The 16980-nt window shown below is 41.8% G+C and overlaps 1 protein-coding gene across 1 annotated transcript; it reads left to right on the top strand.

Moving 5' to 3' along the window:
• Nucleotides 1-1465: 1465 nt before the first annotated feature.
• LOC119766266 lies at nt 1466-3249 on the top strand. The gene is made up of 2 exons (XM_038250708.1): nt 1466-1628; nt 1685-3249. The coding sequence occupies exons 1-2, from the start codon at nt 1466-1468 to the stop codon at nt 3247-3249; spliced, it is 1728 nt and encodes a 575-aa protein (XP_038106636.1).
• The last annotated feature ends 13731 nt before the right edge of the window (nt 3250-16980 follow it).

Below are 16980 nucleotides of genomic sequence, written 5' to 3'. Positions count from 1 at the left end.
AATTTTAAGAAAAAAAAACATTTTCAGCCCGATACTTGCACTAAGTCGGATCACCCTAACGTTTGTTTACATCAAGTATCTGTGCTGTGCATAGTTTTTTGCAATTTTTACTATTTTTCACTACTTTTTACTAAAATTAACCACACTCAAACCGTGTCGGAAAGTACCCGTCGTTACAATTCGTTGGAGTGCAGTTAATTAGTGACCGTCGGACCCGTTTGTTGGAGAAAGAACACCTGCTCCAGTAGCACTCGCGAGATGGCTCCCAGCTGCAAAAGTGCGAGGCTGAGATCACCGGGATCGAGAGGATCGCGTGTCGCTGTTGCAAATCGGACTTCCACAGGTCCTGCATCTCTGGCCTGAATCGACCGACTTTCGATGCCATTGTGAAAAACACCAGCAACTTGTTCTGGTTGTGCGACAATTGCAATGGACGTTTCGATAACCTGCTGCAGGCAATGGAAACAGACGAGGTCACTGCCCCGCAGGTGAGTCTGCGAAGCTCGTTGAGGTCGTGGACAAATTAAGCGGCATAGTGTCTGAGCTATCCAAGCGGTTGGACAACCGTCCGAAGAGCAGTTACGCTGGGATAGTTGGCTCGGGGTCACAATCTTATGAGCCGGGTTCCAAACGTCTCCGAGAAGATGAACAGTACGAACAACATCAGCCACCACGGGAGAAAGTGAAGACCATCTGTGGGACGCGTACTGTTCAACGTGAAATCAAAACAGTGGTTGATGAACGTGAGCAGTTTTGGATGTACCTGGGCCGTCTTCACCACAGTCATTCCGTTGACGACATCGCAGAAATGACTCAGGAGTGCCTTGGGCTTGAAGTGGCCCCCAAAGTGATAAGGCTGGTCAAGAAAGATGTGGATGTGACCAAGCTGCCGTTCGTGTCGTTCCGAGTTCTTCTGCCCGATGAAACAAGAGATGTGGCTCTCCAAGCGGAAACCTGGCCTACCGGTGTTGCGGTTCGCGAGTTCGATTTTGACCAGGTTCGTGCTCCGAGATTTCGTCAGTGATCCTGTATCATCCCAGCATGACATCGAATTGACAACCACGGGACGCATGTACTACGGCCTTTTGGAAGATCCCCGCTGCCCCGCCACAGGTGTGCCATCTTCGTTATGCTGCCGTACTATCTGTTCCTGTTGGCTGAGTCGTCCCGGCCCTGTGGTCGGTGTCAACAGCGGGATCTTCCAGGCCTCTCAACCAGGCAAGTACACAATCTCGTCAAGAACCGTCTCTCCTCCTGATAATCTCCCGGTTTCCAGAATTTTGACGCTAACGGCGGCCAACGCAGAGCTCGAACCATCCTACAGTTCAGCTACCAACCTCATCCACGAAACCATGTCGTCACATCGAGCTGACGGCGCCGAGACCTCGAGACGTACGCCCCACATTTTCATCAAGACCCAGAAAATCTTCGCGACAATCCATCCGGTTCCAGAATGCCGCACACGATGACGCCGGGACGCACGCTGCAAAGTAATGAGGAATGTCCCCGCCCGCCGTACACAGTCGAGCCACCCAACTGTTCCAGCATCGGTTTAAGAACGAGCCAACAGAGACGTCCCGGCCCTGTGAACGGACACGGTAGCGGGGACTTCCGACCTCAACTCTCAGGCGAGTACTCTAGTGCTAGTTCATGTGGCCCCGCACTGAATCTCAATCAATTGCAGCAAAACGTCTCGGTTGGCAATCGTACCAGATCGTCCAGTTTCGCCACTGTCTACTACCAGAATGCTGGCGGAATGCGTTCAAAAGCAAGCAGTTTTTCCTAGCCCTTGCCAGCAGTGACTACGATGTGATCGCGTTAACGGAAACGTGGCTGAGTGACGACATAGTGGATGCTGAGCTATCACCGAACTACACCATCTTCCGGCAAGATCGTAGTGCTCGGACTAGCGACCGTAGAAGAGGAGGTGGCGTACTTATCGCCGTTAGGAACTCACCTGTACACGCGTGTACACGTGTGGTTTCGGAAGGATACGAACACTTGGAACAAGTCGCGGTTCGCGTCAAGGTCCATAACCATCACATCCTCGTCTGCTGTATCTATATCAGACCAAACAGTGACCCTGACATATATGTCTCGCACGGAGCCGCTGTTCAGGAACTATTGGACCTTTCTACGCATGATGACTCAGTCATCGTCACCGGTGACTACAACCTGCCTCATCTTTCGTGGTACTTTGACGACGACTTGAACTGCCTGATCCCACTGAACGCGTCATCTGAGCAAGAGTTAGCGCTGACTGAAAATGTCATCTCAACCGGACTCCAACAAGTCTGCTCGCTCACGAATGTTAACGGAAGGACTCTTGACCTGGCCTTTGTCAACGACGTGAACTCCGTTGAGCTCATCGAACCTCCTACTCCTATTCTGAAAACTGACCGACACCACAAAGCGTTCGTTTTGAAGGCCGTCTTCTATGCTGGCACCAGTGAGTCAAGTCCGCTGCCCGGTTTCGAACCAGACTTTAGTAATTGCGACTACGTACGAGTGTCTGAAGCGCTCAACTCCGTAGACTGGGATACTCTTCTACGCGATCAAGACACAAACGGTTCGACTGCGACGTTTTACGATGTTGTTTACAACCTCATACAGCAATTTGTACCAATGAGGCGAATTTCTTGTAATCGCACTGGAAAGCTTCCTTGGTGGACTGCCGACCTTCGACACAGTCGGAACATACTGCGGAAAGCTCGGAAAAGGTTATTTCGAGCCAGTACGCCCGAAAATAACGCAATTGTGGAAACATTGGAAGTCGAGTACGAAGCACTGCAAGATTTGCGATACCGAGAGTATCTGAGCCGGGTTGAAGCAGACGTTGAGGACAATCCATCATCTTTCTGGAGCTACATAAAAGGAAGGAAACGTTCCAGTGTACATCCCACGAAGATCTCGCACAACGGCCGTTCTGCGGATAATCCAGTTGACGCAGCAAACTTCTTCGCCGACTTCTTCAGCAGTGTTTATGATACCGTGACGCCTACTGCTAGTGCCACTTACCTAGACACGCTCCGGACGTTTGACATCGACCTCCCTCGGCCAGATTTCACTCAAGCTGAGGTAGAAACGGCTTTGAACGCCATCGATCCTGCGAAGGGTGCCGGGCCTGATCGACTTCCGCCTGCGTTCATCAAGGAGCTCTCCAGTTCATTCGCCAGACCTATCAGCACTATCTTCAACCGCTCCCTGTCCGAAGGCGTTTTCCCGACGAATGGAAGCTGGCAGCAATAACTCCCATTCATAAATCAGGCAGTACACTGAATGCGGAGAATTATAGGCCAATCTCCATCCTGTCCTGCCTGCCCAAGGTCTTCGAAGTGCTAATACACAAGGGGATGTACTCGGCCGCCCAAGAAATTGTGTCTACTTTCCAGCATGGTTTTGTAAAAAAACGGTCAACGGTTACGAACCTGATGGCGTACGTCAGCGCGCTGAATGCTAACCTGGAAAAGCGAAAGCAGACCGACACGATCTACTTTGATTTTTCCAAGGCGTTCGACACCGTTCCTCATGTGTTAGCTGTAACAAAACTTAATCGTTTGGGTTTTCCTAGCTGGCTGACTGTGTGGCTCTCGTCGTATTTATGTGGAAGACAAGGTTACGTGCGTCTCGGTGCTGTTGTCTCCAGGAGGTTCTCCATCACATCCGGTGTGCCGCAAGGGAGCCATCTAGGGCCGCTAATATTTATCTTGTTTGTTAACGACATCTGTCAACGTCTCCAGTCCCAGAAGCTGTTATATGCGGATGATTTGAAGGTTTTTCGTGAGATTAATTCCGTCATCGACTGCGTCGCCCTCCAACAGGACATCGAAGCCATCCGCGAATGGTGCGACCTCAACGGGATGAAAGTGAAGCCCGCCAAATGCAAATGCATAAGTTTCACCAGATCAGCTGTCCCAACCGTGTACGCGTATTCATTCAGCTCCATTGACCTTGACAGGGTTTCTTCAATCAGGGACCTCGGCCTGCTGATTGACCGGAAACTAAACTTCTCGGAACACGTCGCCGCTACTACAGCCAAAGCATTTGCGATGCTGGGGTTTCTTCGACGCAACACTGCTGACTTCGAGAATATCCACGCCCTCAAAACTCTCTTCGTCAGTTTGGTCAGAAGCACCCTGGAGTATGCAGTGCAGGTATGGGCACCTCACCATGCTAATCAACGGGACCGGATTGAGAAAGTTCAGCGTCGCTTTACTCTGTACGCCCTGCGCCGTCTACCCTGGAGGAACGGTGTATGGCAAACAAGCTACAGTGACAGGTGTGCTCTGCTCGGCATGGAGTCTCTCGAACAGCGACGAACTTTCCATCAACGGATGTTTGTTTTCGATCTTCTGACGGGCCGCATCGATTGCTCCCAGCTGCGAGAAGAAATCAACGTGCACAGGCCAGTACGAGTGCTGAGGAACCAGCCCCTACTAAGGATTCCCTTCCACCGTACGCTCTATGGTTACAACCGACCCATCGACCGTTGCTGTCGCATCTTCAACAGTGTTTCGAACGAGTTTGAACCTGGAATGGCTAGAGAACGTTTTAAATGTAGAATTCGTACCCTTCAACTGTGACGTATTTTATGTATTCCTGTGTTAGAACATGTTTATTTTTATGTTAGTTTTAAGTTATTCAGTCTGTGCGACCTCAGTCGAAGACGGTGCAAATAAATAAACTAAAGTCCAAGGCACTAAATCGTTCCAGTTTGAAAATATGTTTAAACATATTGAAATTTTAAGAAAATATAATTTTCAGCCCAAAACTTGAACTTAGTCGAAGGCACTAAATCATTCCAGTGTGGAAATATGTTGAATCAAATTTGAATTTCTCGAAAATATCATTTACAGCCCGAAACTTGCACTTAGACGAAGGCCCTAAATCATTCCAGTTAGAAAATATGTTGAATCAAGTATAAATTCTAACAAAGAAACATTTTCAGTGCGATACTTGCACTTAGTCGAAGGCACTAAATCATTCCAGAGTGAAAATATGTTGAATTAAGTTTGATTTTTAAGAAAATATCATTTTCAGCTCGAAACTTGCACATAGTCCAAGGCACTAAATCGTTCCAGTGTGAAAAAATGTTTAATCAAGTTTGAATTTTAAGAAAATATCATTTTCTTCCCGATACTTGCACTTAGTCGAAGGCACTAAATCATTCCATTGTGAAAATATGTTAAATCAAGTATAAATTCTAAAAAAAAAACATTTTCAGTCCAAAACTTGCACTGAGTCGAAGGCACTAAATCATTCCAGTGCGAAAATATGCTGATTCAATTTTGAATTTTAAGAAAAAAAAAAACATTTTCAGCCCGATACTTGCACTAAGTCCAAGGCACTAAATTGTTCCAGTTTGAAAATATGTTTAAACATGTTGAAATTTTAAGAAAATATCATTTTCAGCCCGAAACATGCACTTAGACGAAGGCACTAAATCATTCCAGTGTGAAAATATGTTGAATCAAGTTTGAATTTTTAGAAAATATCATTTTTTGCCCGATACTTGCACTTAGTCGAAGGCACTAAATTATTCCAGTGTTGAATGTTGAATCAAGTTTGAATTTTTAGAAAATATCATTTTCAGCCCGAAACTTGCACATAGTCGAAGGCACTAAATCATTCCAGTGTGAAAATATGTTAAATCAAGTATAAATTCTTACTTAAAAAAACATTTTTAGCTCCATACTTGCACTTAGCTTAAGGCTTTTTATGACGATTTGTATGAAAACAATGAGGGCGCTAAATGTGGGGTGTAGGGCACTAAATAGCACTAAATGAGCACTAAATTTAAGCACGAAAAAACATTCAAAATGGCGACATATGAAATTTGACTATTGAACTTTGTATGGCGATTTGTATGGAAACTATGGGGGCACTAAATGTGGGGTATTGGGTACTAAATAGCACTAAATGAGCACCAAATTTAAGTACTGAAAAACATTCAAAATGGCGACAACTGAAATTTGACTTTTGAACTTTGTATGGCGATTTGTATGGAAACTATGAGGGCACTAAATATGGGATATAGGGCACTAAATAGCACTAAATGAGCACTAAATTTAGCACAAAGAAAATTCAAAATGGCGACATGTGTCATCTGGCTTGTATTTCAAATTTTGTATGGCAATTTGTATGGAAACTATAAGGGCAGTTAATGTGGGGTATAGGGCACTAAATAGCACTAAATGAGCACTAAAATTTAGCACTGAAAACATTCAAAATAGCGACATCGGAAATTTGACTATTGAACTTTGTATGGCAATTTGTATGGATGATTTCGTGGGTCTCGTGGCGCAGGGGTAGCGGCTTCGGCTGCCGATCCCGATGATGCTATGAGACGCGGGTTCGATTCCCGCCTTATCCACTGAGCTTCTATCGGATGGTGAAGTAAAACGTCGGTCCCGGTTTCTCCTGTCTCGTCAGAGGCGCTGGAGCAGAAATCCCACGTTAGAGGAAGGCCATCCCCCGGGGGGCGTAGTGCCAATAGTTTCGTTTTTCGAGCACTAAATTTAGCACAAAGAAAATCCAAAATTGGCGAAAATCCAAAATTGTGACATGTGTCATCTGGCTTGTATTTCAATTTTCGTATGGCAATTTGTATGGAAACTATAAGGGCACTTAATGTGGGGTATAGGGCACTAAGTAGCACTAAATGAGCACTTAATGGGCACTAAATTTTAGCACTGAAAAACATTCAAAATAGCGACATCTGAAATTTGACTTTTGAACTTTGTATGACGATTTGTATGGAAACTATGAGGGCACTAAATATGGGGTAAAGGGCACTAAATAGCACTAAATGAGCACTAAATTTTAGCACAAAGAAAATTCAAAATGGCGACATGTGTCATCTGGATTGTATTTCAAATTTCGTATGGCAATTTGTATGGAAACTATAAGGGCACTAAATGTGGGGTATAGGGCACTAAATAGCACTAAATGATTATAAATGGGCACTAAATTTTAGCACTGAAAAACATTCAAAATAGCAACATCTGAAATTTGACTTTTGAACTTTGTATGGCAATTTGTATGGAAACTATGAGGGCACTAAATAGATGGTATAGGGCACTAAATAGCACTAAATTTTAGCACAAAGAAAATTAAAAATGGCAACATGTGTCATCTGGTTTGTATTTCAAATTTTGTATGGCAATTTGTATGGAAACTATAAGGGCACTAAATGTGGGGTATAGGGCACTAAATAGTACTAAATGAGCACTAAATTTTGGCACAAAGAAAATTCAAAATGGCGACATGTGTCATCTGGCTTGTTTTTCAAATTTTGTATGGCAATTTGTATGGAAACTATAAGGGCACTAAATGTGGTGTATAGAGCACTAAATGAGCACTAAATTTTAGCACAAAGAAAATTCAAAATGGCGACATGTGTCATCTGGCTTGTATAGAGTCTCCATCCGCAAAATCCACGGCTCAATTCACGCCTTCCCGTCCTCCTCCACGGTACCGAGAACCAGAATTTGGGAACCCGGTAAACAGCACACATTATTCGGCCGCTTACTCACTCCGGCCGAACCTTCCGGCAGGAAAAACACAAAAACCTACCTGCAAACTGGCCAAAATCCTTCCCCGTCCGACGAACAGCAACCACCACCGGCAACTTTCAACTTTTTCTGATTTGACATGTCAAATCGTGAACCAAAGTTTTTAGTACAGAAAAGCCTTAAATTTAGTCTTTTTCTAAGTTTTGCACTAAGTTCTAAAAAAAGCCTAAAATTTAGGCCCAAAAAAAGACTAATTTTTAGGCCTTTTTCTGACAATACTGACCGAACTTCAAAAAAGGCTAAAAATAAGTTTTTTTAAGACTAATGCCGGTTTTCCGTGAACAGAACGATTCCGTTAAATCTTATGTTCTTTGTTTGTTTTCGCAGAGATCTTCAAAGATTGCTGAAATCCGTGAATTCTCCGTTGAATTAGGATACATACAGAAATGCCGTCGTTCGCGATTATGTCGCAAGCTCGGTCGCAAGCATCGCATGCCACGGCGTCTTTTTCAGAGGGGTAGTATTTTTTGAGAAATAGCAAGAAAACTGTCATATACATATGAAATCGTGGAACATCCCCGTTCATTTGCGGGGCGAACGAAAATCTTTGGTCGGGAAAAATCAAAGTTATCCTCATTTGAAGTTTTTGAACTTTTTTCCTATGGGGCGAAATTTCGTCTATTTCAATTTAGTATTGTTATAAGTCTACATAGACATGATTTATGGTTCAGATCATATAATTTCTTATGGGAAATGATGCAAGGAACATTTTTCCTGAAGCACGCAAAGTGATTGAAAATTTTGGAGATTTTCTGATAAAATTGCACACCCCTTTCCCAAAAACCGCAATGTTTTTGATATTCAGATCATTATTTCGATGAATTCTTTTTTGAGAAATGTTTCTGGGCCCATTGAGTGTATAAATCACTACTGAAAAGTGTAATTGGTTGGGTTTATGCTTAACTGTAAGTCACGCTTATGAATTTTGGATTTCAAGCGAATCAACATATTTTTGTGTGTTTTGGTTATAAAATGTACTATTTTCATTAGATTTTCACATTTGTATTAGTCTTATTAAAACTCACAAGAGATCTCGTAATTATTTTCAGGTCAGGTGATAATATTGTAAATTAAAATCAAATCAAACCATCCATATTAACGACCCCCGGGTCTTTTGTGGTCTCTGTTGCAAGTTTCTGCTCGAACCAAGGAGTCCGAAGGCTTGAATGAGGAGAGCACCCAAACCTCTTTCTACTCCAAGGAACCTTCCACCCCAGTGTTTGAACTGACGACCTTTGGATTGCGAGTCCAACCACCGCCAGTGATTCCACCGGAGTAAGCTTGGTTTGGTGTGTTGTTTGTACTTATGGCATGGAGACGACTCCTACACCTGGAATGATTTAACGGCCTAAAAACCAAGGCCGGGACCGACATTTTACTTCCTCGTCCGATGGAAGGTTAGAGCAGATAGGAATCGAACCCAGAATCATCCGCTTACAAAGCGGACAGCGTAACTATTCGGCCACGCACTGCCACTGTAAATAAAACGATCAATTATTTGTGTGTTTTTTAGCAAAACAATTAAATTGTTGTATTGTTCGTTGTTTCAAATTTGGATGCCAGACTTGTTTAGTATGTATGTTAAGCTAAATTATTTGAGATTAAATTAAAAGATTTTTTAATGATTCTTACGCAATATTTATGTGGTCTTTTTTGTGTTGCTGTTCGAGTGCATGGGGAGATTGGTCATTATAATTAAATAATGGCATCAGTAGTGCGGTGCCTGTGTGGACACGCAGTCCTGTTTTTTTCTTGTTATTTTCCGTCTCTTTTGTGTCGCTGTTCGAGTGTATGGGGTGATTGGTCATTATAATTAAACAATGGCATCAGCAGTGCGGTGCTTGTGGGAACGCGCAGTCCTGTTTTTTTTTCGTGTTATTTTCCGTCTCTTTTGTGTCGCTGTTCGAGTGCATGGGGTGATTGGTCATTATAATTAAACAATGGCATCAGCAGGGCGGTGCTTGTGGGGACGCGCAGTCCTGTTTTTTTCCGTCTTTTTTGTGTCGCTATTTGTGTACATGGGGTGATTGGATTTCTTCTTCTTCTTTTTTCATTTATTTTTTGTTCGCGCGTTCGTTGGCCGATGAATTTTATTTTTGTTCTCTTTACATAGTTTTCGATAGAAACGATCCGATTTTTGTTTTTTGAGACAAGCAAGTCGTATTGCTGGATCAAGTCCTTTCCATATCATCGAGGATCGGAAGCCACGTCGACGGATATGTTTTAAGGCTTATGATATAAAATAATTTTAATGAATGAAGCCCTTCCTACATCATCGTTGATCGGAAGGCACGCCGACGGAGAATTTCTGGAGAATCGCGGTCGAATTAATACTATATTTAAATCCCTAGATAGGTATCTTTCCGCAGCCGGCTGCCTAAGATTTTTAAAATTTCAACCGATAAACAAATTGCTCATGGTCGCATCACCCACCACAGTGAATCCTGACCTCATACCCATCTTACTAACCCCTCAAAACTCATGTGATACTTTGTCGGAGACGCAGCTGATTTAGCGGTCCCATCATTCAAGTATCTTCTAACATTCCCAACCACTTCCCCGTGTCTTACCACTGGTCGTGGCCGGCGTCGGTATTGATCAGCACGATAGGGACCTTTGAAAATTGCGAAGGGGTGATGATTGGTTCCTACTTTTCATCTGTGGTCCACGGAGCATTGTTTGGGGGTCCTGGTCAATAACGAAGTAGCAGCTACGGGTAGACACCAATGATATGCTATGCTATGCTATGATTCTTACGCAATATTTATGTTATTACCAATAATTGCAAGTTCAACTCGGTAGTTTCAATACAAATAATATAGCCCAAATGGAAATACAAATTAACAAAAGGCATAGAAAAAGAAACCCTGTGATCAGCGATGGAATAATCATCATCAAAAGAAAATCTTTGGATGTTCATCAAGAGAAAAAATCCAAATGGAGCATGCTCTACTCTCTCGCGCACGAAAGATCGGTAAAAAGAATCGAAAAACTAACTTAATCCACCTACGTGGTTGATGCCTTCCTCACTTTTTACCAACAATGGGTAATATGAGTGGTTTGGATACATATTTCAGTTTTTTTTTAGATCCGACTTCAAAAATGTACATAAATATCGCTTAAGTGGACATATCTCAAGACAAGGTTCCCAGATCAACAATGATGTGAGCTCGTTAGAAAGGTTTTTTCGATTACCTAACCAACGATGGGTCAGATGATGGATCCGGACATCGTTTACATACATTTAAGTGGGATCCGGCTTCAAAAAAGTGAATTAATATCACTTAAGTGGGCATATCTCGAGACAGGGTTGCCAGATCTTCAATGTTTTGGACTCGTTGGAAAGGTTTTTCGATAACCTAACCAACGATGGATTGGATGGTGGATCCGGAAATAGTTTACATACATTTAAGTGAGATCCGGCTTCCAAAAAGTACATAAATATTACTTAAGTGGCTATATCTCGAGGCAGGGTTGCCAGATCTTCAATGTTTTTTACTCGTTGGAAAGGTTTTTCGATAACCTAACCAACGATTGGTCGGATGGTGGATCCGGACATAGTTTACATACATTTAAGTGAGATTCAGCTTCCAAAAAGTACATAAATATTACTTAAGTGGCCATATCTCGAGACAGGGTTGCCAGATCTTCAATGTTTTGGACTCCTTGGAATGGTTTTTTGATAATTTAACCAACGATGGGTCGGATGGTGGATCCGGACATAGTTTACATACATTTAAGTGAGATCCGGCTTCCAAAAAGAACATAAATATTACTTAAGTGGCCATATCTCGAGACAGGGTTGCCAGATCTTCAATGTTTTTCACTCGTTGGAAAGTTTTTTTGATAACCTAACCAACGATGGGTCGGATGGTGGATCCGGACATAGTTTACATACATTTAAGTAAGATCCGGCTTCCAAAAAGTACATAACTATTACTTAAGTGGCCATATCTCGAGACAGGGTTGCCAGATCTTCAATGTTTTGGACTCGTTGGAAAGGTTTTTTGATAATCTAATCAACGATGGGTCAGATGGTAGATCCAGACAAAGTTTACATACATTTAAGTGAGATCCGGCTTCCAAAAAGAACATAAATATTACTTAAGTGGCCATATCTCGAGACAGGGTTGCCAGATCTTCAATGTTTTTTACTCGTTGGAAAGTTTTTTTGATAAACTAACCAACGATGGGTCGGATGGTGGATCCGGACATAGTTTACATACATTTAAGTAAGATCCGGCTTCAAAAAAGTGAATTAATATCACTTTAGTGGCAATATCTCGAGACAGGGTTGCCAGATCTTCAATGTTTTGGACTCATTGGAAAGGTTTTTCGATTACCTAACCAACGATGGATTGGATGGTGGATCCGGAAATAGTTTACATACATTTAAGTGAGATCCGGCTTCCAAAAAGTACATAAATATTACTTAAGTGGCTTTATCTCGAGACAGGGTTGCCAGATCTTCAATGTTTTTTACTCGTTGGAAAGATTTTTCGATAACCTAACCAACGATTGGTCGGATGGTGGATCCGGACATAGTTTACATACATTTAAGTGAGATTCAGCTTCCAAAAAGTACATAAATATTACTTAAGTGGCCATATCTCGAGACAGGGTTGCCAGATCTTCAATGTTTTGGACTCCTTGGAATGGTTTTTTGATAATTTAACCAACGATGGGTCGGATGGTGGATCCGGACATAGTTTACATACATTTAAGTGAGATCCGGCTTCAAAAAAGTGAATTAATATCACTTTAGTGGCAATATCTCGAGACAGGGTTGCCAGATCTTCAATGTTTTGGACTCATTGGAAAGGTTTTTCGATTACCTAACCAACGATGGATTGGATGGTGGATCCGGAAATAGTTTACATACATTTAAGTGAGATCCGGCTTCCAAAAAGTACATAAATATTACTTAAGTGGCTATATCTCGAGGCAGGGTTGCCAGATCTTCAATGTTTTTTACTCGTTGGAAAGGTTTTTCGATAACCTAACCAACGATTGGTCGGATGGTGGATCCGGACATAGTTTACATACATTTAAGTGAGATTCAGCTTCCAAAAAGTACATAAATATTACTTAAGTGGCCATATCTCGAGACAGGGTTGCCAGATCTTCAATGTTTTGGACTCCTTGGAATGGTTTTTTGATAATTTAACCAACGATGGGTCGGATGGTGGATCTGGACATAGTTTACATACATTTAAGTGAGATCCGGCTTCCAAAAAGAACATAAATATTACTTAAGTGGCCATATCTCGAGACAGGGTTGCCAGATCTTCAATGTTTTGGACTCTTTGGAATGGTTTTTTGATAATTTAACCAACGATGGGTCGGATGGTGGATCCGGACATAGTTTACATACATTTAAGTGAGATCCGGCTTCCAAAAAGAACATAAATATTACTTAAGTGGCTTTATCTCGAGACAGGGTTGCCAGATCTTCAATGTTTTTTACTCGTTGGAAAGTTTTTTTGATAAACTAACCAACGATGGGTCGGATGGTGGATCCGGACATAGTTTACATACATTTAAGTAAGATCCGGCTTCAAAAAAGTGAATTAATATCACTTTAGTGGCAATATCTCGAGACAGGGTTGCCAGATCTTCAATGTTTTGGACTCGTTGGAAAGGTTTTTTGATAACCTAACCAACGATTGGTCGGATGGTGGATCCGGACATAGTTTACATACATTTAAGTGAGATTCAGCTTCCAAAAAGTACATAAATATTACTTAAGTGGCCATATCTCGAGACAGGGTTGCCAGATCTTCAATGTTTTGGACTCTTTGGAATGGTTTTTTGATAATTTAACCAACGATGGGTCGGATGGTGGATCCGGAAATAGTTTACATACATTTAAGTGAGATCCGGCTTCCAAAAAGTACATAAATATTACTTAAGTGGCTTTATCTCGAGACAGGGTTGCCAGATCTTCAATGTTTTTTACTCGTTGGAAAGTTTTTTTGATAAACTAACCAACGATGGGTCGGATGGTGGATCCGGACATAGTTTACATACATTTAAGTAAGATCCGGCTTCAAAAAAGTGAATTAATATCACTTTAGTGGCAATATCTCGAGACAGGGTTGCCAGATCTTCAATGTTTTGGACTCGTTGGAAAGGTTTTTTGATAACCTAACCAACGATGGGTCGGATGGTGGATCCGGACATAGTTTACATACATTTAAGTGAGATCCGGCTTCCAAAAGGTACATCAATATTACTTAAGTGGCCATATCTCGAGACAGGGTTGCCAGATCTTCAATGTTTTGGACTCGTTGGAAAGGTCTTTTGATTACCTAACCAACGATGGGTTGGATGATGGATCCGGACATAGTTTTCATGCATATAAGTGAGATCCGGATAAATGTGAAAACACATTTTGATATATAACTTTTGAACTACTTATCGAAACTTCAAACAATTCAAAAGCGATGTATGGGACCCTAAACCAAGTCGAATGTAACCGGTTTGATCAAAATCGGTCCAGCCAGTGCTGAGAAAACTTGGCAAGAATTTTGAACACATACATACATACACACACACACACAGACATTTGTTCAGTTTTCGATTCTGAGTCGATAGGTTTACATGAATATAGGTCTACGAGCTGTTTTTCAAAAGTTCAATTTTCGAGCAGGATTATAGCCTTACCTCAGTGAGGAAGGCAAAAAATCATCATTTTGATTATTTGGCGGAACATCTTTTTCACTACTACACTTGCAAGTGTAACGTCACACGTCGAAAAATGACCTGTAACATTTTGTAGATGGGCAATGTGTGTAAACAAAGTGAAATAAATGACTTTAAGTGGCGCTGACAAGGAAATTCAAAAAAATCCTCAGTAGATTGATTTTCTTGGAGAATTTCGGGAGCGATTTTCTTTCGCGTGATTTGCCTCCTCTCTCTTTCGCGGATGAAGAAAATTCGCATGCGAAATTGATTTTTTCGCGATTATTCCATCCCTGCCTGTGATTGTATTTACACTGCATGTCTCAATTAGATAAAAAAAAATATCATGTGGACCATGGTAGTCCCAGATGTCCCCTACAAGCTGCAGGTCGAACCGAGTTGATATCTGGATGGAACACTTTTTTATTTGAGTTTGAAAATTGTGCTATTTTTTCACTAAAATGCCAATAACTCCCTTTAGCTTCAACCAATTGGGATGCTCTACCCTACATTTTGTTGCATTTTTTAAACCCTTTCAGATGCATTTTGAATTTTGAAATTAAATTGAATTTTGCCCAAGTTACAGCCTTTTTACGATTTTTGACGTTTTTGAACCTTCAAACTTTGTGTCCCGATTTGCCCCACTTCTCGTTGACCTAGAGTGCTCATATTTTGGCCAGATGCTAGTTTTATATGTACAAACAACCCCTGAAAATTTCAGGCAGATTGGTGAGGTCGATGCGAGATGCGTTTGCTTTGCTCGTGGACTCGCTCTTAATGTAAACGATACATTTTATAACCAAAACACACAAAAATATGTTGATTCGGTTGAAATCCAAAATTCATAAATGTGACTTACAGTTGAGCACAAACCCAACCAATTACACTTTTCTGTAGTGATTTATATACTCAATGGGCCCAGAAACATTTCTCAAAAAAGAATTCATCGAAATGATTATCTGAATATCAATAACATTGCGGTTTTTGGGAAAGGGTGTGCAATTTTATCAGAAAATCTCCAAAATTTTCAATAAAACCTTTATAACTTTTTTCCCTTATTTTCAATCACTTTGCGTACTTCAGGAAAAATGTTCCTTGCATCATTTCCCATAAGAAATTATATGATCTGAATCATAAATCATGTCTATGTAGACTTATAACAATACTAAATTGAAATAGACGAAATTTCGCCCCATAGGAAAAAAGTTCAAAAACTTCAAATGAGGATAACTTTGATTTTTCCCGACCATAGATTTTCGTTAGCCCCGCAAATGAACGGAGATGTTCCACACTTTCATATGTATATGACAGTTTTCTTGCTATTTCTCAAAAAATATTACCCCCCTGAAAAAGACGCCGTGATGCGTATACGAAACTATTGGCACTACGCCCCCCGGGGCATGGCCTTCCTCTAACGTGGGATTTCTGCTCCAGCGCCTCTGACGAGACAGGAGAAACCGGGACCGACGTTTTACTTCACCATCCGATAGAAGCTCAGTGGATAAGGCGGGAATCGAACCCGCGTCTCATAGCATCATCGGGATCGGCAGCCGAAGCCGCTACTAGAGACCCTAAATAGGGAGACTGGTCTAAGCTGGCTAAATCGATCTGGCAACGTATGTTTTGAGCTTGGCAACACTGATAAGTTTTGCTGGGCGTAAAGGCAAATGCTCGTTTGGATACGTCAAACTCGTGTCTGTTTGGGTACGTCAAATTCACTTCGACCAGTCTCCCTATTAAGGATCTCTAGCCGCTACCCCTGCGCCACGAGACCCACTGATGCCGTGATGCGTATATGTTGGTCAATTCTTCGGATGATTAATGGCCACGCACTCGGAACTGATGGAAGCCAGTAGTGAATATTTATCCAAGGAAACCTCATTGCATCGCATCTGATTTTCACTGTGTAATTATTTTGTTAAGCGATAATAAAAATTGTGTTGATTAAATAAAAAGTAACTAAAAATTTATAAACTTTTTTCCCGGATCAATAATTCTAGCAAAATTCTAGCAGAATCCTAGCAGGATTCTAGCAGATTTTTTTCCAACTCATTCTAGCAAAATTCTTACAGAATTCTAGCACGAGGCCTGTCAGAACAGTTCTAGCAAAATTCTAGCAGGATTCTGACAGAACCGGTTAATTTCGCCAGCTCCTGCTAGAACCGGTTATTGCATTTGAGCTAGAATTCTTTGAGAATCCTAGCAAAGTTCTGGCAGGATGATGGCATCGTTCTTGTAAGAATATTTTCGCTCTGCTAGATTTCTGTAAGAATCCTGTGAGAACGCCGTGACTGGGACGGTGCGCGCCGGCACCCAGTCACGACGTTCTAACAGGATTCTAGCAGAGTTCTTACAGAGCTGGATATTCTTACAGCATTCTAGCAGAAATGTTCCACCGTTCTAGCAGGATTCTGACAGAACCAGCTCTGCTAGAATATTTCGTGACTGGGCAACTGTCAAATGCACAGGCCCAGTCAAATCAATCCGAATTCTGAAACGGAATCTAATTAGAATTGTATACAAATTCCGTTTCAAACGCAACAACCAGTTCGAACACGGAACCGGTTGTTGCGTTTGAAACGGAATTTGTATACGATTCTTATGAGATTCCGTTTCAGAATTCGGATTGATTTGACTGGGGGGGTGTGCATTGCCAGTTGGGAGAATAGGGATGGTCAACCGGAACACATTCCATGATAAAAATACATGCTAAATAAAAAAC

This window comes from Culex quinquefasciatus, chromosome 2 (genome assembly GCF_015732765.1).
Source record: "Culex quinquefasciatus strain JHB chromosome 2, VPISU_Cqui_1.0_pri_paternal, whole genome shotgun sequence".
Classification (NCBI taxonomy): Eukaryota; Metazoa; Arthropoda; class Insecta; order Diptera; family Culicidae; genus Culex; species Culex quinquefasciatus.
This window is presented reverse-complemented; position numbering and strand designations above follow the sequence as displayed.

What these genes read in the sequence shown, in the direction of transcription:
- LOC119766266 (XM_038250708.1), top strand. Translation starts at nt 1,466, where the DNA reads ATGACGCCGGGACGCACGCTGCAAAGTAATGAGGAATGTCCCCGCCCG. An exon ending in CTTCCGACCTCAACTCTCAG is followed by an intron (nt 1,629 to 1,684) that starts GCGAGTACTCTA and finishes AATCAATTGCAG; the next exon opens with CAAAACGTCTCGGTTGGCAA.